Source organism: Hyperolius riggenbachi, chromosome 5 (assembly GCF_040937935.1).
Source record: "Hyperolius riggenbachi isolate aHypRig1 chromosome 5, aHypRig1.pri, whole genome shotgun sequence".
NCBI lineage: Eukaryota > Metazoa > Chordata > Amphibia > Anura > Hyperoliidae > Hyperolius > Hyperolius riggenbachi.
Window position 1 is genome coordinate 269,872,768 of NC_090650.1, and position 27,826 is coordinate 269,900,593.

At 45.3% G+C, this 27,826-nt stretch overlaps 1 protein-coding gene across 1 annotated transcript in view; it reads right to left on the bottom strand.

Moving 5' to 3' along the window:
* RANBP9 (RAN binding protein 9) overlaps positions 1-26,716 on the bottom strand; it is a 99,756-nt gene extending 73,040 nt beyond the window's left edge. Inside the window, exon 1 of the mRNA XM_068236918.1 lies at positions 26,475-26,716. Coding sequence (XP_068093019.1) covers positions 26,475-26,622 — 148 coding nt within the window. The 5' untranslated portion in view covers positions 26,623-26,716. The remainder of the gene's footprint in view (positions 1-26,474) is intronic.
* Positions 26,717-27,826: the final 1,110 nt, after the last annotated feature.

A 27,826-nucleotide genomic window follows, 5' to 3' on the forward strand; every position in this document is an offset into this window, starting at 1 on the left:
GCAGGGGACAGACACTAGGGGCCTCTAGCGGTCACAGCGCCCCTAGTGTCTGTCCCCATACACCCCACATGCGCTCAGGGACACAGAAGTGAAGAAGACTGAGCAGCCGCTGGGGAGAAGCAGAGACCAGGACCAACTGGCAGAGAGATGAGAACCTCGGGGGGTTCTTGTTATACTAATGTTAAAATGCATTGATTTATGGCCCTCAAAGTATCCATAACCTGGAAGTCTGAGAGTGCAGTCTACAGAATACCCAGAAAGTTCACCGTGACCCAGAACCACTAGGAGAGTATAAAGGGGCTAAAAGATAACAAAAAGCACTCTTGCTGAAAATCTATGGTCAATATAATTTGCAACAATACAGCGAACAATTGTGGTTTCCCATGATGCATCATTTATGAATATGCAAAATCATTTCTCTATGCCACTAAAAGCCAAGGACACATCTAGAACTGCTGGTGTATGGTGAATCTATAGCTTATAAAATGAGTGCTGTCTGTGATTCACTGGATTGAGAGGGGGACAGGGGAAGACCCATGGTGCATTGTAGAAGGTGAAGCAGTGGGCAGTGAGGCTACATAGATGCAGTTTTAGGCTCAATTCAAACTAGAACTTCAGCCACCACAAACAAATCTCCTTATCGACATTGCTGCGTTTTCGCCTTGACGTTAGTGAAGCAGTACTGCAGTGTCTGTTTTAATTGGTAATTTTCCGTACAGGAAATAAGATGGCTCAAAGAAGCTGCAAGTGATGCCCAAATGTGCTACCAATAGAACATTGATGTCCAAGGCTAGATAAACAATGTCATTGCACCGCGTCAACCCAGACAGAAATTATGGGGGAAATGCCAGTTTTAGCACTAATGGGGCCTTTAGGTCTACTCACCCAGTATGGGTATTTTTTTTTAATATGCCGGGGAAGGACCAACTGATTGGTATTTCAGAATCTGGTCGATTCCTACATTTATACAGCTATCTGTCAACTGCAAGCGGAACCACAATTTTACAATTTATTTTACTATAAAAATGGCTAAAATGGGACCAATGAATAACAAACGTATTAGAAAGCGGTGTGCAGGCTGGGTTTGTGACAAGCAAGAGCTCAAATTCTGTCTAAAATGTGGATTTAAATTTAAAAGGCACTGAAATTAGATGTACGAAATAGTGGTGGGTATGAATGTAGAGGAGGTCTTAGGAATTCACCAAGCATTTGATACAAAAAGTACTGCCCGCTAGGAATAGTGAGTAAGCACAGGGTGTCCTAAATTAAGCCACACTCTGCTGAGACCAAACAAGCACAATTGCCCATTCAGGCACCTCCAGTTAACATGTGTCTAAACAATGTAAGAGGACAGGTGTCCCTTCCTTGCCTTTATTGGAGGAATAAACTCTTCAGGAAATTGTACACAAAGCGCCACAGCTCCAAATGAAAAGAAAAAAGGGCAAATTGTTTATCAAGTGCCACTCTTGTGTTTATTCTTGCATACTGTGCAATGCAGGAATATCTTTATCAGGCCCCTTCAATCATAGTCATCACATGGAAGGAGACATGAGTAATCTGCAAGCCTTCCATTCTGAGTCTTCCAGCACAAATGCTTCTAGCCTGTCAGGGAGCATCTCAGATTTAGCACAGCAGTCTGTCACTTTCTTCTATTTAAGCCTTGAGGGCAGACATGACCCAAGAAAATGCAAGCATAGCTTTATGTAGGAATACATATTCTCTCCTGTATTTGCTAAAAGTGTAAGTATAAAATGGCAACCTCCTCAGATTACTTTCACTCAAGCAAAACAGGATTAAAGGTCTATGATTCATTATATAAAAAGTGTTATCGCCTGTCTGGTATTTAGAGCAAAATACCAGAGGGGGGGGGGGGGGGGGGGGGGGTTTAGGGGGAAAATGAGTTAACTTACCTGGGGCTTCTAATGGTCCCCCGCAGACATCCTGTGCCCGCGCAGCCACTCACCGCTGCTCCGGCCCTGCCTCTGGTTCACTTCTGGAATTTTAGACTTTAAAGTCTGAAAACCACTGCGCCTGCGTTGCCGTGTCCTCGCTCCCGCTGATCTCACGAGGAGCGTACTGCGCAGTCCCAGTATGGTCTGTGCCTGCGCAGTACGCTCCTGGTGACATCAGCGGGGGAGAGGACACGGCTGTGCAGGCACAGTAGTTTTCCGACTTTAAAGTCTGAAATTCCATAAGTGAACCGGAGGCGGAGCATCGGTGAGTGGTTGCACGGGCACAGGATGTCTGCGGAGGACCATTAGAAGCCCCAGGTAAGTTCAACTCATTTTCCCTCGACCCCCTACAGTATTCCTCTAAGGAAAAACTAAAGTGAAAAACTGATGAGAAAATTACATATTTAGTCCTAATCCTAAATAGCACCTTCCTGAAATCCTAGTCTTTGGTTTAAAGTCTTAAAAATCCAGCGAGTCGAAGTCCAATCTTTATTGCAGTATCTATGGACACTCAGCAGCAAAAGCTCACATGTATCGGAGCAGACATGGCTCCTTAGTCTTAGCTTAAAGTGTACCCGAGTTGAATTAAAAAGAAAAATGCATAGATACCTGAGGCTTCCTCCAGCCCCCTTTGGCCTGATCGCTCTCTCACCGCTGCCCTCCGCAACCCTCCCAGTACGGAGCAGTGCTTTTCAGCGCAGGTAAATTTGGGCACAGTCGGCGCCACCATAGACTGTAATAGGAATTACAGCTGTAGCGGCGCTCAGTGAGTAACGTCGGCGCCGTCTGAAGATGGAGCCGAAGTAGCTTTTAAAACAATAATTAGCTGGAAGCCGAACTATATTATTCCCTCCTATCCATGGCGGCCTGGAGGGGGAATAGTAATTAACACGGCACATACTTGTGCAGAAGCAGGATCAGCCATATACCGACTGTATCCTGCGCCGATTTCAAATGTATGCCTCCCAGTAACTTCAGCCAGTTGGTGCAGGAGCAGTGCGTCCACACTCCACCACAACACTCCCGCGTCTGGGAGCATACTGTGCAGGTGCAGAATAGCAGAGGACCGAGGCAACACAGAGGAGGAACAGATCAGGTGGGAATGGAGCTGGAGGAAGCCCCAGGTATGTATAAATTGTTCCTTTTCATTTATCTCAGGTTTACTTTAATGCACAAATTATCAATACAACTTTTATAGACAGGTGAAGCCCACCCACAAACTGATACTGCTGTTTAATCCAACTGCATATAATGGATATTATATTATTTTTTCTCCCATTTTTCCTGCTCTTTGTTTATATAGAGGTTACTTAACGTTTTGTACAGGAGTCCTATATGGAGACTTTATTCAATTTTTGCGATAATTGTAATTTTTTTATGCATATTGTTCTCCTTTAAGACAGGTGTGATGCCCATTTGAGGGCGGGCTTCACCTGAATTGATAATTTGTGCATTAAGCTATGACTAAGAAGCAATGTCTGCTCCGATACTCGTGAGCATTTACTGCTGAGTGTACATAGATGCTGCAGTAAAGATTGGACTTTCTCGACTCCTCTGTGTAGCGGGTATTTTTTCTTACACAAACAAACCTTCTGCGGCACATCTATTACCTGCTCCCAGTTGGATGGTCGTATGTGTGGTGTGGTTGTAGCGGTCCTCTCCTTTTTTCCATGGTTAAAAATCCAAGTTTACAGTTTTGACTACTTCAGATGAACGATTTTCATTCAGCTTCCATATAGACAAATCTAGAACTATTGAATTTTTTATCTGTTCCTTGTACTCACAAGTGTTCTTTCTCAGCCATTTTTTAATGACCTGTAAATACTTCTCAGTTATCATTTAAGGTCCATACCCCCGCTGGTCTAAAATTGGCCGTAGCTGCATAAAACGACCAGCATGGCAGAGAATCTGCGGTCAGACGAGCAAGCATGAAGCTGCAAAACAACGACAATCCCCCGCCCCAGAACCCCCCGTGGGTATGTAGCTTTCGTGCCATGGATTAATTAGTTGAACCCTATGAGCCTGACCTTATGTGGAATAGGTAACATCTATGGACACAAGCATTAATATAAGTTTTTTGTACCGTATCTATTGGTGTCCGTTGTACAGTAAAGGAGACTTGATTAAAGGAGTTGTGTGGGTGGGTTTTCTCTATAATGTTATTCTACCGCCAACATGAATGCTATTTAAAATTACTGGCTAGGGTTAGGTCTCTGCTAATAGTAATTTTTTTTTTACACCCAGCGGCAGGGGTCAGACAGGAAATTCTTCATGTTCAATATCCATTGAAAGAACAAGTGAAAAGGTTTGTAGACCATTTCTATAGATTCTTTGTGTCTGGTGACAAACGGCATATGCAGTGTCTGGAAAAGTCGTACAAGAGACTTTGTGTTCCGTTACTGCAAAAGAGACAACACACACAGTCAAAATGGACAGGTCAGAACGGATCCTGTGGATAACAAAGTCCGTTCACCTGTCTGTTTATCCGCTGGTCTCCGCTCTGGAAAACAATCTGTTCTTAGGTCTAGTGTGAACCTAGACTTACAGTGAGAAACAAAACAACACAATTCTATGTAGGATTGGGACCATGCGTAAACAGGTTTTTCTCTTTTTACATATCACCTCAGCTACTCAAAGAAAAGGCCATTTGGAAGTATATCCCTTGATGCTCCCTTCTTCCACATATGCTATTTGCATACATACATCCTAACTTCAGATTAACCCCCTACACACACACACACACACACACACACACACACACACACACACACACACACACACACACACACACACACACAAAAAGGTTACAGTATTTTCTACCGTATAAGATGCACTTTTTCTCCCCCAAAAATCGGGTGAAAAAGTCCCTGCATCTTGTACAGCGAATGCAGGGAATCCCCGACTTATGAGTGGGACTCCCGGCATTGTCCCTTGTATGCCCACTCCCTGCCCGTGTGTCCACCCCCCTCCCCATGTAATTAGTGTAGCGCAGTTTGCGTTGTTCCCTCTCCGCTTTCACCCGTGTCTTCGCTCCCCCAGTATAATTAGCAGGCCAGTGGCTATTACCTAATCAAGCAGCTCCCAGTGATCGCAGACCTGTCTCCTCTCTCGCGGCTCCCCCAATGACATCATCAGCAGAAGCCATCATAAGAGGAGCAGAGCGAGAGAGAAGACAGGTCTGCAACCACCAGGACCCGCTGGACTAGGTAATTAACAGCCTCTGACCTGTGGAGGGGTGGGGGGTGGGGGGGGAGCAGTTACAAAAGTGTGTGTGTGTGTGTGTGTGTGTGTGTGTGTGTGTGTGTGTGTGTGTGTGTGTGTGTGTGTGTGTGTGTGTGTGTGTGTGTGTGTGTGTGTGTGTGTGTGTGTGTGTGTGTGTGTGTGTGTGTGTGTGTGTGTGTGTGTGTGTGTGTGTGTGTGTGTGTGTGTGTGTGTGTGTGTGTGTGTAGGGGGGGGGGGAGCACACACACTAGGGGGGAGAGTGGGGCTGCACTCACTGCACTAATAATTACAGGGGGCAGACACACGCAGGCTGTAAACATCAGGAACACTCATGAGGCACACTTGGGACAGAAGGGGGCAAACTGGGGAAACACTAGGAGCAGAAGGGTAAAGGCAGACACATCGGGGACAGAAGAGAACATACTGGGGATAGAAGGGGACACAGAACTCATGGGGGACATAGGAGGACCCCAATTGAGGGAGAACATCAAGATGCTTCTGGAATATGGACGCACCAGGTTTAGTAATTATTTTTTTTCCCCCTGGTTTTTGCCCTCTAAACCTAGGTGTGTTATATTTTGAAGCATCTTATACGGCGGCAAATACGGTATGTGATTCAAATCATATTGGTCGTTATGAGCATGCCCTTAATTTGCTGACTGTAACGATGCATACACATCCGATTTTGACAAGCCAATGGTTTGCCAATTTTACCACTTCTATATAATATAAGAGCTTACCTACATAATATGTCCGTAATATTCAAACTCTGCTGGCCCTCATACCACATGGAAGTGGTGAAATTGGGCAATTGTTGACCAATCAAAATGAGGTGTGTGTACACACTCTAAAGCCTAGTACACACTTTCAATTATGATTGGCCAATCACTGACCAATTTTACCACCTCCATGTAGTATGAGGGTCAACAGATATTGAATACTATGAGCAGATAGTATAGATAAACCCTCATATTACATAGAGGTGGTACAATTGGTCAGTGATTGGCCAATCATTGTTGAAAGCGTACCAGGCTTTAGTGTTCCATAAGCCTGCACTACTGAAAATGTCACCCCTTACTTTCAGAGGTATAAAAGTAGTGTCCCACACTCACACCAAGTATGGTCCTGCTTGGCATAAAAATATTACTGACACCTATATTGTGATGGTATGCAACTGTAGTGTAAGAAGAAGAAAAAAAAAACTACAACATTCAGATGTAGGGTCAGAATTTGGAGTAAACAACATGAAAGCATGGATGTATCCTAACTTGTGTCAACAGTTCAGGCTGCTGATGATGGTGTAATTGTATGGGGGACATTTTCATGGCACACTTTGGGCCCCTTAGTATTAATAGAGAACCTTTTAGGGCCTGTACACACTGAAAAACGCAAGCAAAATCGCAAGCGCATGCGTTTTTAAAATCGCAAGTGCATGTAGTTTTAAAAACGCATCGTATGCGTTTTTGATGCGTTTGCGTTTTTCTTGTAATTGCTGATTGGCTAAAGAATCCTTTGTTTTTTTTCTAGTTTACATTTCAACAGGAATCAGGAAATTTCAGAGTCTTCTGGGATACTGACTTCTGAAAAACGCAGGCAAAACCGCAAGCGCATGCGGTTTTAATGCGTTTTTCAAGCGCTGCGCTTAAAAAAGCGCAGCAGGCACTGCAATTGCGTTTTTCTAAAACCGCATCGCACCAGTGTGTACAAGTCATCACGATTTTCATTCTTTTTCAAAAGACCTTGCGATTTTAAAAACGCATGCGTTTTTAAAAACGCAGCGCAAGCGCAGCAGTGTGTACAGGCCCTTAAACATCAAAGCCTAGCTGAGTATTGTTGCTGACCATATCCATCCCTTATGACCAAAGTGTGCCTGTTTTCTGATGGCTTCTTTCACCAGAATAATGCACCATGTCACAAAACTCACATATCAAACAAACATTTAAAAACATGACAATGAGTTCACTCCATAGTCACCAGTCCTCAAGCCAATAGAGCACTTTTGGATCATATATGTACAGATTACAAATCTGTAGCACCTGTGTGATCTTATGTCAATATGGACCAAAATCCAATGTGACCAAAAAGTAATGTGACCCAACACTTGGTTGAATCTTGGTCACAAAGAAATAAGGCAGTTCTGAAGTCAAAAGGGGGTCCAACCCAGTATTAGCAAGTTGTACCCAATTGTGGTGAGTGAGTGTAAGCTACAAAATATATTGTTGAGGAGCACCTTGCCAGTAACTTCCGTGCACACAAATGTCCACTGTAGGAGGCTCCATTGATCTCATACAGCTCAGTCTGTACCCCACCCCTGTTGCAGCATGAATGGTGTCAGAATGCATTCCAAGGTATAGCGGTAAGACTGCATAGGGTCAACTATTTCAAATCAGCAGCTTCTAGTCAGATGACAACAATATTCAGCTGAGCTGCCGACATCTGGTTTCACACGAAATCGGCATTATATGAGAATTTTTGGCTAAATATATAGTTAGCGCTGATCCTGGAAAAGGTACTAGCGAGTTGAATTTACATAAAAAATTAAACACGGAAACAAATGGTTCAATCTTCAAGCCACCATTAAAAAGCACAGTAATGGTAATGATGGTGCTGTTATAAACAAGAGTTTAACCTGTTTACTGAGTGGAACAGAGTCTATGCTTGCAACAAGCACATATTGCAAGCCATTCAATACACTATTGGTACAAGTTGACCATACACATGGACGTAATTGATGTGAAGACCAAGAAGCTCCTCACAATGTGTGGTGGTTTCTTTCCCAAGATGAATGCCCAGAGACTTTACACAAGCCAGAAAGAGGGTGGGCAGGGTATGAAGAGTGTAAAAGCTGCTGCCCTGGATGACACCCAGAGCATTCAGAAGTAAATCACTAAGATGGAACCTAAAGAAGAGCCTGAGGAAGCAGCAGACATGGAAGGTAGACCAAGTAGAGGAAGTGCAATAGCAAGACAAGACCCTGCATGAGAAGCATCATGGACAGATTCCTGGGATGGCTAACAATAGAAAGTCTTACTAGAGGCTGAAAAGAGCTGAATTCAATCACAGCACGGAGGCACTGATCATAGCAGTGCAAAAAAAAAAAAAAAGGATACTAAGCACCAGGTAAATAGAAGTGGGGACCTGCTGCATTAGACAGAACCCAAGATGCAGGCTGCGTAGAAAGCCAGTACAACAAATAGCATCAAGGTGTAACATGCAGACAGGAACAGCATACGCTGAATGGCACCATCAACTAGCTTGAATTACATACAGAACTTCTGAAAGGTGTGTGTAAACCCTCCCAAGACTAGATGGGAGATGTCAAGGAGAATAACAGGGCTAAGATTATGTGGGAATTCAAGATCCAATAGAAAGAAAGGTACTGGCCAATCAACCAGACACTGTGGCAATAGGCAAGGACCAGAAGAGAGAAGTGGTAACAGATGTGACAACATCATTAGGAAGGATGAGTAACTGTATACAAAGCAGGAGAAGTATTAGGGACTGAAATAGGAACTAAAGAGACATGGAAAGTGATGGTGTGGTTCGATTGATGGTATAGATCAGGAGTCCCCAACCACCGGGCCGCAGGCCCACTGCCAATCCGTTGGCAGTTTTCCACCGGGCCGCGGCGGGTCTGTCATCTCACCCCTCTCCCCCGCCGCTCCTGTTAGCTTACGACCTGGCGGCCGCTTGTTCTCTTATATTCCCCCGTAGCAGCTCTCCTCTTAGCAGCATCTCGTATTACGGCTGCTGTAAGGAGGGAAGGAGGCGGGGCAGAGGTTCCCATGGTAACAGCAATGCATATCGCCGCTGCAACGCTTCCTTCCCTCCTTACAGCAGCCGCAAGATGCGCTGCTGTAATACGAGATGCTGCTAAGAGGAGAGCGGCTACGGGGGAATATAAGAACAAGCAGCTGCCAGCTCATAAGGTAAAAGGAGCGGCAGCCGTGGGGTGGGGGGGGGGTGCACTACCTACCCATACTAGGGCGCTATACTAGCTATACTGGGGCACTATGCTAGCTATACTAGCTCAGTGTTCTCCCCAGAAATATTTTGTAGCCGGGTGGCACGAAAAAGTAGCCGGGTGGGGAAGTAAGGTCACGCTGGGTGCTGCTGGGTGAGAAAGTAAGAAAACGCTGGAGAGGGAGGGTCACACTAGATGAGGAGATGTCTAGATCATGCTGGGTGCTGGTTTGGGGGAAGGGGGGGGGGGCGGGATAACTTGTTTGAGAAACAAAAATCACATTGCCAGCGCTTCCAAAATGCTCTGTATGTATGATATTTTCATACAAATTGCAACTGTATTTTCATACAAATTGCAACTGTAGTGTGAATGCTTCCACAGGGCAACTTTGTCATAGTACTTCTCTTTGCTGGCATGGCATTCAGTAAAGCTCTGGACATTCCCTGAAAAGCACCCCAGTGTGAATGGGGCCTTAGTGCCATAGCCCCCATCATCACATATTTGACCAGGCATCATTAATCACTCCCAGCATGCAATGTATGTAACTCCTGCTGCTGTATAGGAGCAGACGAGTGCTGACTAAAATCACACAGGCAGGTGACAATTATGGTGAGAACTCCAGAGAAGACTGTAAAAACCATGCTAGTTAAGCACAATGATTTAGTATTCTGGCTGAACTGGATGGCTGTAAATCTTCTGTTCAACCTGAAACTGTAACTGCTGAGAAAAGACAAGTGAAACATGCTGTACTGAACGTTTTGCCATTCATTTGCCCATACTGAAAGCTGGATATCTCAGTGATTTAACTGAAAACTTGGGGGTCAGTTTGTGATGAAGTGCAGGAAAACAGGAGGCAGAGTGAATGCAGCACCAGGTTCAGGTTACAGAGCCTGTAAACAGGTTGTTATCTGTATTACCAGTAGAAAAAAGAAAATGTGTTGATGTGTTAATCAGCCAGTATTTGATGTTTCTGGACATTGCAGGGAGAGGAGGAGAGTCTGTGCACTGTAGTAGCTGGGGGATGGGGTGACTCCCCAACAGGAGAGCAATAGAGCTACACATTCTATTCTGTGCCTGGACTGCAGCTGAAAGCTCCCGCGGTCTGACTGGCTCATCTCTGCTCTGTACTAGGAGCTTTCCCCGCCCCTCCACGCTGCTGATAGGAAGGAGCTGAGGAGGAGGAGGGCGGAGATGTCTCTGCATTCCGAGCTGTGTCTAGTGATTCAAAACTCTGTGGCACTGTGCAGAAGAATGATTCAAAATTCTGTGCAGAGGAATGATTCAAAACTGCAAGAAGTTGTGAATCATTCCTCTGCACGGGGTTTGAGTCTCTGCTGTAGATGGAGCCTAATCACAGCAGCCGGGCGGGAACAGAGACCCAGGTGGGCGCTCCGCCCGGCTAATAGGCTCTGGGGAGAACACTGCTAGCTATACTGGGCACTACACTAGCTATACTGGGCACTACACTAGGCACTTTACTAGCTATACTGGGGCACTACCTACCCATACTGGGACTATACTAGCTATACTGGGAAACTATACTAGCTATACTGGGGTAACTATACTAGCCATACTGGGGCAACTAAACTCCCTATACTGGGGCAACTATGCTAGCTATGCCGTCGCACCCCAGCCCCCCTCCCCCCATAACCCGCTGCGCACGACACAGTCCACTAGGTCGCGAAAAATTCGGTCAGAAAATGGTCCCCGGGCCAGAAAAGGTTGGGGACCCCTGGTATAGATCATCAAGGTTTGTTCAGAAGACCAGAGTGCTAGAAACCGCTATAACACTGTGTAGAACCTTCAAGCTCCTAACCCTATAATAAATGAACCACTGCTGAGGAAGACGCGTACCAATCAATGCAGTGAGAAGAGAACATATTTTCCAGGGCTGTGGAGTCGATACAAAAATCTTCCGACTCCAACTCCTCAGTTTATGAAACCACGACTCCGACTCTGGGTACCCAAAATTGCTCCGACTCCTTAGTCTAATACAACAACAGGGTTGTGGATGTTGTACAAAAATCATCTGACTTCGACTCCTCAGTTTATGAAATCACGACTCCGACTCCAACTCCGAGTGCCCAAAATTGCCCCAACTCCGACTCCACAGCGCTGATATTTTCATGTAATTATATAGTTACTCAATGGTTAAAAATATGGATAAAATGAAGCATCCAAGCATTTGACACTTTGGTGTGCCTTAGATTACTCCCGGTACATACATTTCTCTCTCCCAGCAGGTAAACATAATGTAAAATGTGATAACATAAAATGGCCAATGCATTCTAAAAAGACCAATCCATTTACGAATATTTAAAGAACAAGCGACACCCATGCTAACCTAGAAATAAAAAAAACACATACAGTATATAAATAGATAAATACTACTTCTACTTACATAACAGATGTATTGTGCGATCCACGTAATGATTCCTGTGAATTTTATAAAGGAAAAGCAGAAAATCCTATTCTAGACAGTGGCCATCTTCCCCAGCTAATTCTGGCATCATATCCTCCCTGACTCTTGTTCCCCCCCCCCCCTCCCTTCTCTTGCTCATTGTGTATTAATAAGCTGCCCTCCTCCCAGAGTCTTCAGACACTCCCACCGAGGTGTATACTAACAACTGCACTGTCTTGTGGAAGAGGAGGAATATATTATAGATAAAAAGAACTTGCAGCATTCAACTCTTTGGCACTAGGGCCAGTGCTCCAAAAGTATGTGATAACTCCAAATCATAACAGCAGAAAAAGTTTTGCAAGCTTTGAATGCAGGATTTAGCATCTTTATTACTTAATACACCAGTTGCTGTTGAAATTTGATTTTTATGGTGACAATACCGCTATAAATAAATACAGGACAAGAACCAGGGTGACCTGTCACAATGCAATCTAAAAGATCAAGAATGTATAGTATATATGTATAATTCCAGAGGTGACATTGCAAAGTAGAAAAGAACATTTTCAGAAATAGTTCTAATTACTAACTCCGACGTGCTGCTTCGGCAAAGTAACCCATAGCTTGTAACATCCATCCAAAAATAAAAATCATCCATATAAAAAGCCAGAATCAAGGTACAAAGTGATCTCACCCAAACATTACAAAACTCAAAGGTTTGTTCATCAGCTGCCATACTATTGAATAACAATAGTTGCAGAAGTAGGATTGGTATATATAGAATAGAGGGGAAAAAAAACACTCAGGCTAGCTTCACAATGGTCAGTTGCATGAAGCACCTGTTATAATGAGTGTAAACTGCAATAGAGACTGGACATAGACTTTAATACAAAGCCTGTATGCAGCGAGATAGAAGAACGCGATCAGATACAACGCAGGCCCATACAATTGTATGGGCAGTGAGTTGACATGCAGAATTATTCTGCAACGCAACTGGGCAATGTGAACTAGCCCTTAGGGTTAGCCCACTCTGCACAAAACAAGACAGAGCAGGTAGCATACCCAATGCGGTGTACCCACTCTGGTTGTTCAGTGATGGTGTTTGCTAGGACCCACTACAACACTTTCAACTTCACTTTGGGATCACCAACAATCACCAGTGATTCCAAATATCGCTATGCCAATGAAAATGGATGGAGTGATTCGTCTGCACCATTTTGCTAGTAATCCATTCCAACGGAGCAGTGCGAACGGATCCTATTGATCAACTTTGGTTCACATCTGTTAGGATCAGGACCGTTACAGTCAACTAAATGGACAATTTTTAAGCCCAATATGGAACGGCACTTGGTGTCTGTAAATTAATGCATCCACAATATATGATAGTTGTTCAGTTGCTATTCCTTACAGTCCACCTCTTTGCGACCCCACAGACCGCAAAACACTAGGCCAGTTTATTCTCTACCACCTCTTGAAGTTTGTCCAAGATCATATTTGTTGCTTCCATGGTACTATTCAGCCATACCATTCTCTGCCGTCCCTTCCTCCTTTTGCCCTTGATCTTTCCCAACATTAGGGTCTTCTCCAATGAGTCCCACCATCTCATTGTGTGTCCAAAGCATTTCAGCTTCATCTTCAGCATTGCTCCTTTCAGTGAACAGTCAGGGTTAATTTCTTTAAGGACGGAACAAATGAATCTTCTTGCAGTCCAAGGAACTCGCAAAATTCTTCTCTAGCACCACAATTCGAAGGCACCAATTCTTCAGCACTCAGCCTAGCTTTGTTCAATTGCTGGGACCACCATAGTACACAAACATGTGAGCAAAAATAATAGTATGGGGTTCCATAAGTGGCGAGAATAAAGTATCCAGTTAAAACCCTCCAGTTAAAACCCTCATTTCTCTTTAGCTATGTGTGGCCAGTCATTCTCTGACCACCACCCCCAATCAACATTAAAGGCCCGAAGTAAGAGTCTGCCATATTTATTTCCTTTTCAACAATGCACATTGCCTGGCAGTCCTCTGCCTCTAATACATTTAGCCATAGACCCTGAACAAGCATGCAGATCAGATGTTTCTGACACAAATCTAAATCACACCAGAAACAAGCATGCAGCTAATGTCAGACACTACTGCAGCCAAGGATATCAGCCAGGACTGCCAGGAAACTGGTACTGTTTAAGAGGAAATACATATGGCTACCTCCATATACCTCTCACTTCAGTTGTCCTTTAAGCATTTAATGAGATATTCCCAAGTTACAATGCTCTCTAATGAAGACAGAAATGTGACCACACGAAAGACTTCGGGTGGCCATGTTATCAATTACACTACTTCATCAAGCTTTAATCTAATAAATGTACTACTGTATAAGCTAAAATTAATGATCGCACAAAGGTGGCAGTGTTCTCCATAGAACTCTTTTTTTGAAGGGAACCTTAACTGAGAGGGATATAGAAGTTTCCTTTTAAATACCAGTTGCTTGTCAGTCCTTCTGATCTCTTTGGCTGCAACAGTGGCTGAATCACACACCAGAAACAAGCATGCAGCTAATCCAGTCTGACTTCAGTCAGAGCACCTGATCTGCATGCTTGTTGAGGGCCCGTGGCTAAAAGTATTATGCTGGGCATACACAAGTCGATCCTGCGGCTCGATTAGCCGCCGGATCAACTCCCGCCGCGTCCCCGCTCATCCGCCCTGATCGATTCCCGCTTGTCCCCACCGGCGCTTCTCATCTTCCGCTCGATTCGCCGTTATTGTCCGGCCGCAGGTATCAAGCGCGGAATCGATCCCCGCGGTCATCGGACATGTCGGATATTATCAATCGAGCCTTCCTCGACGCTGTGTATGCCCAGCATTGGAGACACACAATCAGCAGGAGAGTCAGGCAACTGGTATTATTTTAAAAGGAAAAATCAATATCCTTCTCAGTTTAGGTTCCCTTTAAGCCAGATGGGTTGATATTGAAGCTGGGTAGTCAAAAGTAGGTATGGCTAAAAATAGGTGGAACCACACATGCAAAGCCCCACACATTTACTGTGTTAAGCTGAGCTGTTCTCATTGTTAGCAAGGAAGTGCATGGCAGAGCTAGTCAGTCAATGCTAGGGACAATGTTTTGTCGCTTCTGTATTGGACATATACTGACCCATACATCTGATTCACTAACCTTCTGTTCTAGGATATTCTGTACAACACCAAGGATACTGAAGTTTATATATTAAAGATCATAACCAATCAGCAATCACATGACCACTGCAGGCACCACTATGCCCACTCTAAACAGCTCTTCTCTGTTACTGCCATCTAGAATGGGCAAGCTTTCATCCCCTCCTACCTTTAGAAACGGTAATGGAGACTTCCACTCAGCCTACTCACACTCTAGCTATTTATGCTTCAGAGACACCAATACGGTGACCCAAGCTAATAAATACATATAAACAAAGCTGGACGTACTAAAATCAAGGTTAAAAATGACGAGTTGCTGATCAGCAGCAATCTGGCAATTACCCATTTTGCAAGATTTTTAAAACTACTGAAGGTCCTGTTTATGAAGAATCAATAGGAAAGTGTCATTTTCACAGTGAAGTTACTCAATTTACAAAGTTATGATACAACATATCAGTAGTGTTTGAAATTAGTAGAGACCAGTTCATGTCAATGGACAGCTGAGAACCTTGAGCTAGGGGCCTCACCTCACGTCAACCCCCAGCCACGAGTTATGAGGACATTCTATACCGAGAGAGCAGATATTTTCATGTTCTCTCACTAGCCAATCAGCATCTTGTGATGTTTACAGAAGTTATGTTAACACAATGATGTGTTTTTGCCAGGAAAATCTCAACTCTTATAAACAGGTTGAAGTTCTTTTGGAGCAGAAGTACAATGGTTAGAAAAAAGGAGCAATGTTTTAATAGCTGCATGTGACAGAGACTGATCATCTAGACACAACTGCTTAGGCTTGGTTCACACATGCTGGAGAGGTAGTGTATATGTCTGGTATGAATACGCTGTACTGTTCCAGAGGTCTATACAGTGTTTGCTGTACTATGACTATGATTGATGAGATGCAATAAATTCTATTGGATGAATGTTAAAGAGAAATTCCGACCAAGAATTGAACTTTATCCCAATCAGTAGCTGATACCCCCTTTTACATGAGAAATCTATTCCTTTTAACAAACAGACCATCAGGGGGCCCTGTATGACTGATATTGTGGTGAAACCCCTCCCACAAGAAACTCTGAGGCCTGTGGTACTCCTGGCAGTTTCCTGTCTGTGAATCTTGTTGCATTGTGGGAAATAGCTGTTTACAGCTGTTTCCAACGGCCAAAAAAAGCATGCAGCAGCTACATCACCTGCCAACAGTAAAAATATCACCATGTAATAAAATGTCAGAATGTAAATCAGAGATTTAAAAGATTTTACAATGGGCAAACACTGACTAAATTTATACATAATTATTGTAAAAATTAAGCACTTTTTATTATTTTCACTAGAGTTCCTCTTTAAAAGCAAACCTGAACTGAGAACTTCCTCTCTGCTCTAAAAAATACGCAACAGCATAATAACCTTTAAAAGAAAAACATTTGTTACAGCGGTCAGGTTTTCAGATATCAGAATTTGAGAGAGATTTATTAATTGAATAAAAACATAATTAATTTAAGAATATAGCCTTATAGGATTGCATGGTCTATTATAGATATTAGCATGTGTATCCTGATTTATATTATATATGCATGCATGTTTGATTTATTATATGGATTGCAAGAAATAGATTTTTTTATATTATTCTTATATAAGATTTAAACCTGTGTAGTCAATTTAAAGAGACTCTGTAACTTCAAAAAGATCCCCTGGGGGGTACTCACCTTGGGTGGGGGAAGCCTCCGGATCCTAATGAGGCTTCCCACGCCGTCCTCTGTCCCACGGGGGTCTCGCTGCAGCCCTCTGAACAGCCGGCGACAGGCCCGACTGTAATTTCAATATTTACCTTTGCTGGTTCCAGGGGGGGGCGCTGTGGCTGCTTTCGGCTCGGAAATACCCGATCTCCGTCGGGTCCGCTCTACTGCGCAGGCGCCGGAGACTTGCGCCTGCGCAGTACAGCGGACCCGACGGCGATCGGGTATTTCCGCCTACTTCGGAGCAGACAGCCGTCAGAGCGCCTGCGCAGGAGCTAGGAAGGTAAATATTACGTCACGGCTGTACGGAGGGCTGCAGCGAGACCCCTAAGGGACGGAGGACGGCGTGGGAAGCCTCATTAGGATCCTGAGGCTTCCCCCACCCGAGGTGAGTACCCCCAGGGGACGTTTTGCCGTTATAGTTCCTCTTTAAGCTGAGTAGTGAAATTCAGGGGACATGGTTTAGTAACAGACTGCTGAATCAGAAAGATTGTCCTCTGTCTGAAGAATGTTTACTGGAGTAATAATTCTTAATCTTTAGGCAAATCTTAAAAGTTTACTTTTTCTTGGACAATATTGAAGCCAAGTGTCCTAGTTTACAGTCCAAAGGCCAGCAAGCTATATAGTGGCAGCTTGGAGTTAAAAGGTGGACTGATATAGAATTTCTTATAATCTTATCAGGAATTCTATATATGTATGTCATTATATAGAGCATGTTATATATAGTAATGTAATAAGCATTATTCCATATTTTATATAGTTGAGTGAATAGTATATGGGAATATATACTTAGATATCAGCTTATGCTCAATTCCAACTGTTTTCCCCAGAGACGGTCAGAGCTGGCATGTATATTTTAGTTATAATCATTAACTCTTAGGCCAGAAACTCAAGAGCTGTAGTTACTGGGAAAACATTCTTGAATTATAAATGGTTGTTCTCAAACAGAGTCATAATTTGTTGTTGACCAGCTGAATTTGCCCAAAGAGCTAGTCTTGACCAGTTTTATGTGTTAAGGAATTAAAAGAAAGGAACCTTTAATGAATTGTCAACATAGTGTTGAACATGGTATTAACCTTCTTGGCGGTAACCCCAAGCTGAGCTCAGGGTAAGCCGCAGAGGAGGATTTCTCAGGCCCAGTTGGGCCGATTTTCATAATTTTTTTTAGTGCTTGGTGCGTGTTCCGGTCGATCACCGCCGATGCTCTGCTACCCGCCGCGATACAGGGCCCCCCCGGATACTCCTTGCGCAGCCTGGCCAAATCGCCGCCAGGCTGCGATATGGGGTGGATCGCTACTCCCTGTGACGTCACGACGCCACTCCGTTCGTCGCCATGGCGACGGGGAAGCCCTGAAGGAAATCCCGTTTAGAACGGGATTTCCGGATGGGCTTGATCGCCGGCGGCGATCGGAGGGGTGGGGGGGGGGAGGCCGAAGGGAGGGGGGGGAATCATGTAGCTAGCGCTAGGCTAGCCACATGATAAAAAAAAATTAGGCTTAAGAACCCTCCCGCGGTCACACAGCCGCAGAACAATTGACTGCCATGAGGGTTAACAGGGCAATAGGTTATTTTATTTTTTGAATATTATATCTTATGCGAGTGTGCCCCCTGCTGGAGGAAATTACACATCCAGAAATAATGTCACATGATTTATATAAAGCTGATAGTTAAATGAGCTAGTTAATTAGAAATTTGAAAAAAAATATGTCCACCAACTCCAATTGGATCTTAGTTAATCCGTGGAGGTTGGATTATTGATGAGAGGAAACAAATGAGTGCATTGGACACTCGAGACACATCATTTTAAAAAGACACACTCTCTAAAAGAAACAGACTCTCCTCTGAAGGCACAACACTCTCAACCTCTGAAAGAAGGGACATACTTTCAGACAGACAGACGGAAAAGACTCTCACACTCTACCAGCCTTGAGGCCACTCCCAGATCGGGTTAGTAGTGCAGGTCTGGCAAGATTCCTGATTTCATATTATTGGTAACTATACATTTTTAATTATATCAAGGCCAAATAAGTTAGGGGCTTGGATTTTCAATGATTCTATACCTAGTATAGAATACCCTGAACATGTGACCTTCCTGGAATTGCAACTAGGAATATCCGTTTTTGATTTGGGTTCATTTTTCTCTACATTTTTTATTAACCCCCTTGGCGGTACACAGCTTCTGAGGCTGCATCCGCCAGGAGGTTTTTTTTCCCAAATTTAAAAAAGAAAAAAAAATGCTTTAGCTAGCATTTCGCTAGCTAAGCGTATGTGCAAGGTTGCTCCGGTCCCCCCCATGCCCGCCGATCGCCGCCGGCTATACATACCTCGCCACGATCCCGCGGAAAGCGCAGTTTCCCGGTCGGCTTCCGGCGTTGCTATGGCGACGATCGGAGATGACGTCATGACGTCAGCCGCAATCCCGATCGCAGGTCATCGCAAAGCCTGGTGCCGATTGGGCGGCTGCGCCGGCGTGGGAACGCTGGGGGGTACATATCCCGGAATTGCAGACGATCGCGGGGGACCAGAGCAACTTTGTGCATACGCTTAGCTAGCGAACCGCTAGCTAAAGCGTATTGCTCCAGTTTAAAAAAAAAAAAGTCCTGGGGCCATGTGATCCTCTGCGGCGGCTACCCCGTGTGTAGCACGGGGTTACCGCTAAGGAGGTTAAGTGTATGTTTTTCCTCCAAGCTTATAACTTGTTAGAGAGATAAAAGATTGGTTGACATGACTTCTCACTCTTTGTACCAGTAGCTTGAGAAACTTGCTATGAGAACTTAAGGTTGGGCGTTTTAATATAACAAGACTCCTCCCATTATATTTTTGTAGGAGGCCTTTTTTTTATTTTATACATACAGTTGCTTTTTGTTCCCTCCCTTACTGTAGCCAACATTTGCGGTGACATGCGATGTAATGCACACAGAGGATTACAAAAGCGACTTTAAAATGAACCTGAGGTGAACCTTGGGTCAAAAAAGGTGTCCCTGGCTAACTGGCTTGTTTGAAGCGGCACTGTTATGCTGGGTACACACGATGAGATTTCCCGTTCGATTCCCGGATCGATTCGATTAAATCAAACATGTTCGATTGGATTTCGATCGTTTTTTCCGTCGATTTTGCATACCTATCATGAAAAAAAATCGATCGAAATCCAATCGAACATGTTTGATTTAATCGAATCGATCCGGGAATCGAACGGGAAATCTCATCGTGTGTACCCAGCATTAGGCCTCTTTTCCATGGACTGTTGAACTGTGTGCTCAGCAAGCAGTTACCAGGGAGCAGTGAGCAGTTACAAGGCAGCAACAAGCAGTTACCAGGCAGCAGGAAGCAGTTGTGAGAGTTTGAGAGGCATTTCACTGCCCATCAACAGTCCTTGGAAAAGAGGCCTTACTGGCCTGAGGAAGAGGGCAGGACCCACAAAACTCATTGCCCATGCAAATCAAAATCTTTTTGTTGTTTAACCCTTGTTAGTGTCATTGGAGAGGTAAGCCACCTCTGATTTTCTTTTTTTATTGTGCTTTTAACTAAGTTTTAGACATCCTGGGCACCTCTTCACCCTTCCTGTGTTTGGGTCAAAAAAGCAGATACTTAGAGAAGCCCCTGGAAACTGCAGAGGCTTCTTGTGACCTCTTTGCACCTGCCGCCGCTCCCCTCTGGAAGGTCCAGGGCACTCATCATGCACTAGCGTGGCCACGCTGCACCCGCGTTAGCATGGTATCACCAGTGCTGCAGCAGCAGGAAGCTGCTCATGCACGAACAGCTCTGCTGCACAGGCATGGCCGTACTTATGCATAAACAGGAGCACGGCCCGGATCTCAAATCTTGTCAGATTTCTGTGATGGCTGGTGGCCTGGAGGATGGCATAGGAAGCTGCTACAGGATCCAAAGGCTTTCTCCTTCTTAGGCAAGTATCCAGCTTTAGACCCAAGGTTTGCCTCGGGTACACTTTAAGGTCACATACATGCTCCACAAATGCCCATATGCAAGTACTTCAATGTGCCCCTTCATTGGCTAACATAGTGCATGTCAGCATAGAGAAATGTACAGGGTTTGTTATAGCCATACACTGTGGGTGTTAATGTGTGCCATTCTAGCAATACACTGTATATTCTGCATTATAACAATGAAATCAGCTGCACTGCAACGGATCCGATGTGAGCTGCCTGTAGACTTTCAATCACACCATGTTACAGTGCGCAAAACAGTGTCTTTTGATTGCAAAGTGTCACTGAAAAAGCAGCCTAATGCTTAGTTCAGATGGACAGCTGAACAATGCAGACCTGCAACCCATCAGCAACCAGTTACTGCACAATCAGACAAGTGTGATTATCCACACAAGTGTTTGGAGGGGGTGGGGAGTGGATGCTGAGCAATAGCCCACTACATGGTTTAAAATCATCACATCTTAACCACTTGCCGACCGCACACTCATAACGTGCGTCGGCAAAGTGGCAGCTGCAGGACCAGCGACGCAGTACTGCGTCGCCAGCTGCAGCCTAATTAATCAGGAAGCAGCCGCTCGTACGAGCGGCTGCTTCCTGTCAAATCACGGCGGGGGGCTCCGTGAATAGCCTGCGGGCCGCCGATGGCGGCTCGCAGGCTAGATGTAAACACAAGCGGAAATAATCCGCTTTGTTTACATTTGTACAGCGCTGCTGCGCAGCAGCGCCGTAAGGCAGATCGGCGATCCCCGGCCAATCAGCGGCCGGGGATCGCCGCCATGTGACAGGGGACGTCCTTTCACTGGCTGCACAGGACGGATAGCCGTCCTGTGCAGCCCCGATCACCGGGGGAGGCAGCAGGTAGGAGAGGGAGGGGGGAATTTCGCCGCGGAGGGGGGCTTTGAGGTGCCCCCCCCGCCACCCACAGCAGGCAGGAGAGATCAGACCCCCCCAGCACATCATCCCCATAGGGGGGAAAAAAGGGGGGCAATCTGATCTCCCTGCCTGCACCCTGATCTGTGCTGGGGGCTGCAGAGCCCACCCAGCACAGATCAATCAAACCAGCGCTGGTCCTTAAGGGGGGGTAAAGGGTGGGTCCTCAAGTGGTTAATGGTGAGGAGTCAAAAAGTGATCACTTTGTCAGATCAGGCAGCTATTGACCCAGGCAAGCAGGGGATGACTGGGACTAGGGATGAGCTTCCACATTGTTCTGAATGCTTCAGAACAGAACTAGAACCTTTACATATGCTTGCCACGGCAGAAAGGTTAGTTCACACTCGTCACCGCCTCATGTTCCACGTCACGTTCCATCTCTCCGATACTTCCTCCATCACAGCCGTAAGGAGGACATAGACCAGGCTTGGGCAAACTTGGCCCTCCAGCTGTTAAATAACTACAAGTCCCACAATGCATTTGCCTTTATAAGTCATGACTGTGGCTGTCAGACTCCTGCAATGCATTGTGGGACTCGTAGTTCCTTAACAGCTGGAGGGCCAAGTTTGCCCAGGCCTGACATAGACGCTTCTGGTTCTGTTCTTCAGCATTTGGAACAGCATTCCGAACTTTTTGCTGATCCCTAGGTAGGGACCTGGGGCTATCTGGCTTAGGAGGCAAACACAAAAGAATGGCACTTGGAAGAAAATGATGGGGAAAAGTGGGTGGTGCCACATATAGCACGACAAAATTCCACTGCCCCAGCTTTCCAGTACTCACCAGTGTGTTTCTTGCTTCTCAGTGACCTGTTTCTGAACCTCCCTACAGCCCCCCCTACAATTTGTTACAGCTTTCTAGTTTACCCTACAGTATGTCCACAGTTTTGTAGTGTCTGCTAAGCACAAAGAAGCAGGGATCACCTTTCAAAGAGATGATGTCCACATATGACTGCTTAAATATTGGGAGCCATTTATGACTGCTGGTAGATATTGAGAGCACTTGACTGCTGGTTGATACCGGGGATCAACTAAGCTGTTGACAAATATTGGAAGCCACCTATAACTGCTGAACAATATTGGGAGTCATCAATGGTTGTTGACCGATTTTGGGGATCACATACAACTACTGGGAGATATTGAGGGCCATTTCACACTGTGGTGTTGCGGCAAATTGCAACAGCTGAACGCTAGTCTAATGAAAGTCCACGGATAAATTCATATTACTCACGGTGTGGTGTGCCATAGGTCCTCAATCTGACATGCTTCCAAAATGTTACTGTGCGTATCTGCGTCAAAGTGCACCGGACGCCGCAGGTTTTATGCATCTCACATCCTCGGAAGCGTATTTTTTGCAATATGCTTCCGCACATGTCATCACTTGGCCAGCAGGAAGTAGGCATAATTTCCCACTTCAAACAAACAAGGGAAGCACCCGTTTGTACACCTGAGGAAGAGCGAGTAGCTCAAAAACGTTTGTGCATTGTTGTGTACAAGATAAGGTATATTGCCAAGCAAGAGTGCTTCCCTCGTTTGTTTGAATTTATCGTTCTTGTGTAGAATGGTGAACCACAAGGGGGTAAGCACCGGCAGCCAGGTGGAAAGTCCTCTTGGAAAGATGTCGAGGAAGGGTCATCTATGGCGCAAGTAATTTCCCACTTGGTCGGATACCAACAGGAAATACCACATAGTAAAGCGATATTTCTTGAAGGCCTGTTTTGGCGGTGCGGCGGGCGCACTGCAATGCTGACGCCAGTTTGCAGTGTGACACCGGCCTGAGGGCTGATATTGGAAACCACCTGTGACTGCTAACAGTGAGTGAGAAGCAACCAGTGACTGCTGGACAAAGCTGGGGTAATCCTGTAAGTTTTTTGTTTTTTTTTTAGATTGGAGGGGGCTTCTAATAGGGACTGTCAGGCCACACCGTCACAAAGAAATCGCTTATGTGGGACTTCCTCTTCAAGATGCAATTCCTGGAGATGCAACCATCCCAGCTCCATGTTGAAGTGTTCTGCACACATTAGCTCCACCTCCCCCAAACTATTGTACTTTAACTAAGAGGGAGCTTAAAGCATACAAGAGAAGAATCTCGGGTTAAAAAACAAAAACACTTATTTAAGTAGAGAAAAGCCTCTGGATCCTGTAAGGCTTCCCAAGCTGTCCTCTCGACCTCCATTGAGGCTTGCAAACCCTTAGAAGAAATCCAACAAGAGCTTGTTGCATTGAAGATCCAGACCGCGCCATGAGCAGGGCTGTACTGTGCCTACTTGAGTATGGCTGCCCCCACGCAGGAAACTGAAGCCACTCATGCACAAAATGGAATGTGACCTGCATCTTCCAAAGTGTCCCGGCAGCAGTGGCAAAGAGGACAAGCAAAGCCTCTACAGGATCGAGAGGCCTCCCTCTTCTTACTTAAGTATGTGGGTTTTTTTACCCAAGGTTCCCCTCAGGTTCACTTTAGGCTGGGGAAGTTTGTTCTTGAGAGTTGAAGCATAGCAAAGAAGCCATACGGAACTATGGCTGGATCAGTAACATGGCCCTACCTTTTATCATATAAAGATAGGCCCTAAACAGCCCCTTTAAAAAAAAAAAAGACAAGTGGCCAAGGGGAAAATTGTCTACCTGCCCCCAAGGGCCAGTCCTCTCCTGCATGCATGCATACCTTTAGAGGGCAAAGTAATCCACAGAAGTGTACAGTAAGAGAAGTTGTTTACCAAGAGAAGCATTGCTAAGGCTAGGCTCATGATGGGGAGCTGCGTACCCTGTAAACAGGATCACAGTACATTGGAGAAAGTCACATCATGCGTTACAAGTGCCACATGAAGCGCAGAGACAATGAAAAGTATGCTGCAACTGTACACACGTATGTTGCCCAGTACAGCAGGCCTCATGTGCCAATGGATCTGTTCTACCACACTGCTAACATGCCAATGTAAATGTACCATTACAATATCATTGCATTAGCCATGTGATTATATTTTCTGACGCAACACCCCATAGTGAACCTAGCCTAAAAGATTGAGGACAAGTCCAGAAACTAAAACTTGGCAGTTTGCATAAAGTGACTTTTGGGGTTCATGACATGTAGAATCAGTACATACACATGCATGGCACTGGTGTAGTACATGGGCAAGAATACTTTTTCCCACTTAAAGGGACCCCGAGCAGTGGCCTAAAATGAAAATCTGGACTTACCTGGGGCTTGCTCCAACCCCCCATAGCCCGCAAGGTCCCCCGGCATGCTCTTCCTCCTTTCAGGTCCCACTGGCGGCTCCGGTAAGACGGCGACTTTGGCCGAAGGCGCGCGTCATCACACCAGTCGCCATAAGCATCCTGCACATGCGTGGTTCATTCTTTAGAGAGTTGCATACACGCAGGCCCTTACAGCGACCAGTGTGATGACGCGACCATTGTGATGACGAGTCTGCTTTGCACACGGGTGCATTTTGGCTGGAGGAAGCCCCAGGAAATTCCAAATTTTCATTTTAGGCCACTGTTCAGGTTCCCTTTAAAAATTGGACCTAAACACTTGCACAGAACAGAGGGAAAACAAAGAAATGCACTCTGTATGTATTTATAGCATTTAGCTTGTCTAATTCCCCATAATCTGTGACTATTCACAATATAATTTGATCATTCAGCTGTGTCAGCTGGTTGCCTCAGCAGAGCAGCTAATTTGTAAACACAGGATGTTAACGCTATGTCCGCTTCCATGAAAGCAGGAAGTAGCACACTACAGAATTATATCAGCTGTAACAAAAATGTTTTTATGCTGCTTGCTTACCTTTAGAGCAGAGAGGAAGTTCTGAATTCAGGTCTGCTTTAAGTACATATTAAAATACACGCATAAGGCCCAATGACAGCTGCCTTTCTAAAAATCACATGACCCCAGATCTGGCTCACTGGTCTCACATAGCATATTCTGTATTTCATTCACATAAAATATAAATGCTACAAGTACACAGCATGTTAATTAACAAAGAAGTAGTATGCAATTTTATAACAACCAGGGTACAACAGACTGTGTCTGAACATCACTGAAAACTAAAGCAATCAGGCTTTGTTCAAAACAATTATGTTATAATGGGTATATTTAAGGCCTTCCGCTTGCTTAAATGTATTCACTAATCCATGCACTGACAACCACTACATCAAGCTGGTTCTTGCTGCAATTTTGACGCAATGATAGTAACGTCACTGGATGACAATATGTTTTGTACACGGTGTTCATTTACAACCCAGTTACAACAGATCACAGCATCATGCAAACCAAAATGTAATCGGTGACTGAGATATAAAAATCCTTGAATTTCTTTTGGTTAGGCTTAGTGACACAGCACAACTGCAGTCATATAGCCTGTTCATGTGACACACACACAAATATGACAGCAAACAGAAGGCCTCTTTCCGTGCTTAGATTTTGTAGTCTCTGGAAAGTTGCAGCAGCACTACCCGTATGACCACACAATAACAGTCATGTTTTGTGTTATTTGCTTTTACACTACTGCCAGTGTGAATGGGGCCTAGAAACTACACAAATCAACTACACAGTTACACAAAAAGAACAATAAGCAGAGACACCTTTACTGCAGTTTGTCATCCATAAAAGGACTATTTTTCCTGATCTCATTGTTTGTCAAACTAACTAAAAATAGAATCAAATAAATATAAGATTAACACAGTGAAAGGAATCCACAACTATATATACAGTTAAAGGCAAGCGTTGATATGTAAATGCAGATATTTGCCCCCAAGGCCCAGGCTTGTGATAGAGGGTGAGCAGCCCAGGCAGTGAGGGGAGGTGAGCACTGCAGGAATGGGCTGTCAGCTCCTAAAAACAAGCCCCATCCCCCCACTGCTTTATGATCTGCCAGCTCAGGCATACACGGTGCCCAGAGACCCGATCACACAACAACACGTATCCTAGGAGGACAAGGCCAGGAGATATGTCACTCCATTGTTATGTACAGCTGATAGCCGATGTGTTTATTGGAATACGTAATCCTGCTGAACACAAGCCCCCTCTGTGGCAATCTAGGTGCAGCTCTCGTCCTCCTTTCCGGCCCCCCACCCCTTATTCACCCCCATCGGCTTCCCCGTTGTACCCCATTACCCCAGCCCTGTCACCCCGCTCCCCCCTGCCGCCCGTGCTCCCCCGGTACGGTGCTGACCTTTGTAGTGGACGCGCAGGTTGCCGTGGGACAGGCCCAGGTAGCTGCACTTGTCTCTTGGACTCCAGGCTCGGGGTGGCGGGTCCCGGGGGAGGAAGTGACCCGGGGATCCCCCGTGTTGAGGGGCAAGCAGAGGAGGAGACGACATGAGACACAACAACACAACACTGCACAACCACACGGGGGCCGAGCGGAGCACACATAACACACAGCAGCACAGGAAGCGGGAGGAGCCAGGCACAGCTCAGCACTGGCTCACCAACCGACGTGTACACTGTGCGCTGCTGCTGGCACACCTCTCTCACAGTGACTGCTGCTAGTCCTGGCACACCTCCAACTGTGACCACTGCTACCCCTGGCCCAGCACCTCTCCCTTAGTAACTGCTTCTCCTGGCACACTTCTGTGACTACTGCTGCTATTCCTGGCGCAGCTCAGCCTCTATGACTGCTGCTGCCCCTAACAAACTTCTTCCACTATGACTGCTGCTGCCCCTAACAAACTTCTTCCACTATGACTGCTGCTGCCCCTAACAAACTTCTTCCACTATGACTGCTGCTGCCCCTAACAAACTTCTTCCACTATGACTGCTGCTGCCCCTAACACACTTCTTCCACTATGACTGCTGCTGCCCCTAACACACTTCTTCAGTGGCGGCTCCAGGAAATTTTTTTAGGGGGTGCTATGCAGGTGCTGGACCAATTTCCGGGGGAGCTGACGACCTGCGCCGCGGCAAAAAATGGGTGTGGCTACAACCTGCGGCGCGCGAAAAAATGGGCGTGGTCATGACCGGATGAGGGCGGGGCTAACTGTAATTTAAAGTGAACCCAGGGTGAGAGTGATATGGTGGCTGCCATATTTATTTCCTTTTAAACAATACTAGTTGCCTGGCAGCCCTGCTGATCTATTTGGCTGTAGTAGTGAACTGAATTACACCAGAAACAAGCCATGCAGCTAATCTTGTCAGTTCTGACAATATTGTCAGAAACCCCTGACCTGCTGCATGCTTGTTCAGGGTCTATGGTTGAAAGAATAAGATGCAGAGGACCAGCACGGCAGCCAGGCAACTGGTATTGCTTAAAGGGAGATAAATATGGCAGCCTCAATATTATTCTCACCTCGGGTTCCCTTTAAAAGTGCAACGCAAAGACAGAGGGCCCAAGTTTTGGTGACCCTTTTCCCAGAAAATTCACATAATTGTGCAGGTTTTCTCAAGAAAATACACGTAATGTGAGCAGATTTTAACAAAAAACACGTCCAATGACCCCAATATGCACAATCGTTATCAGATATGGCTCCAATATGCACAATCGTTATCAGATATGACCCCAATATGCACAATCGGTAGCAGATA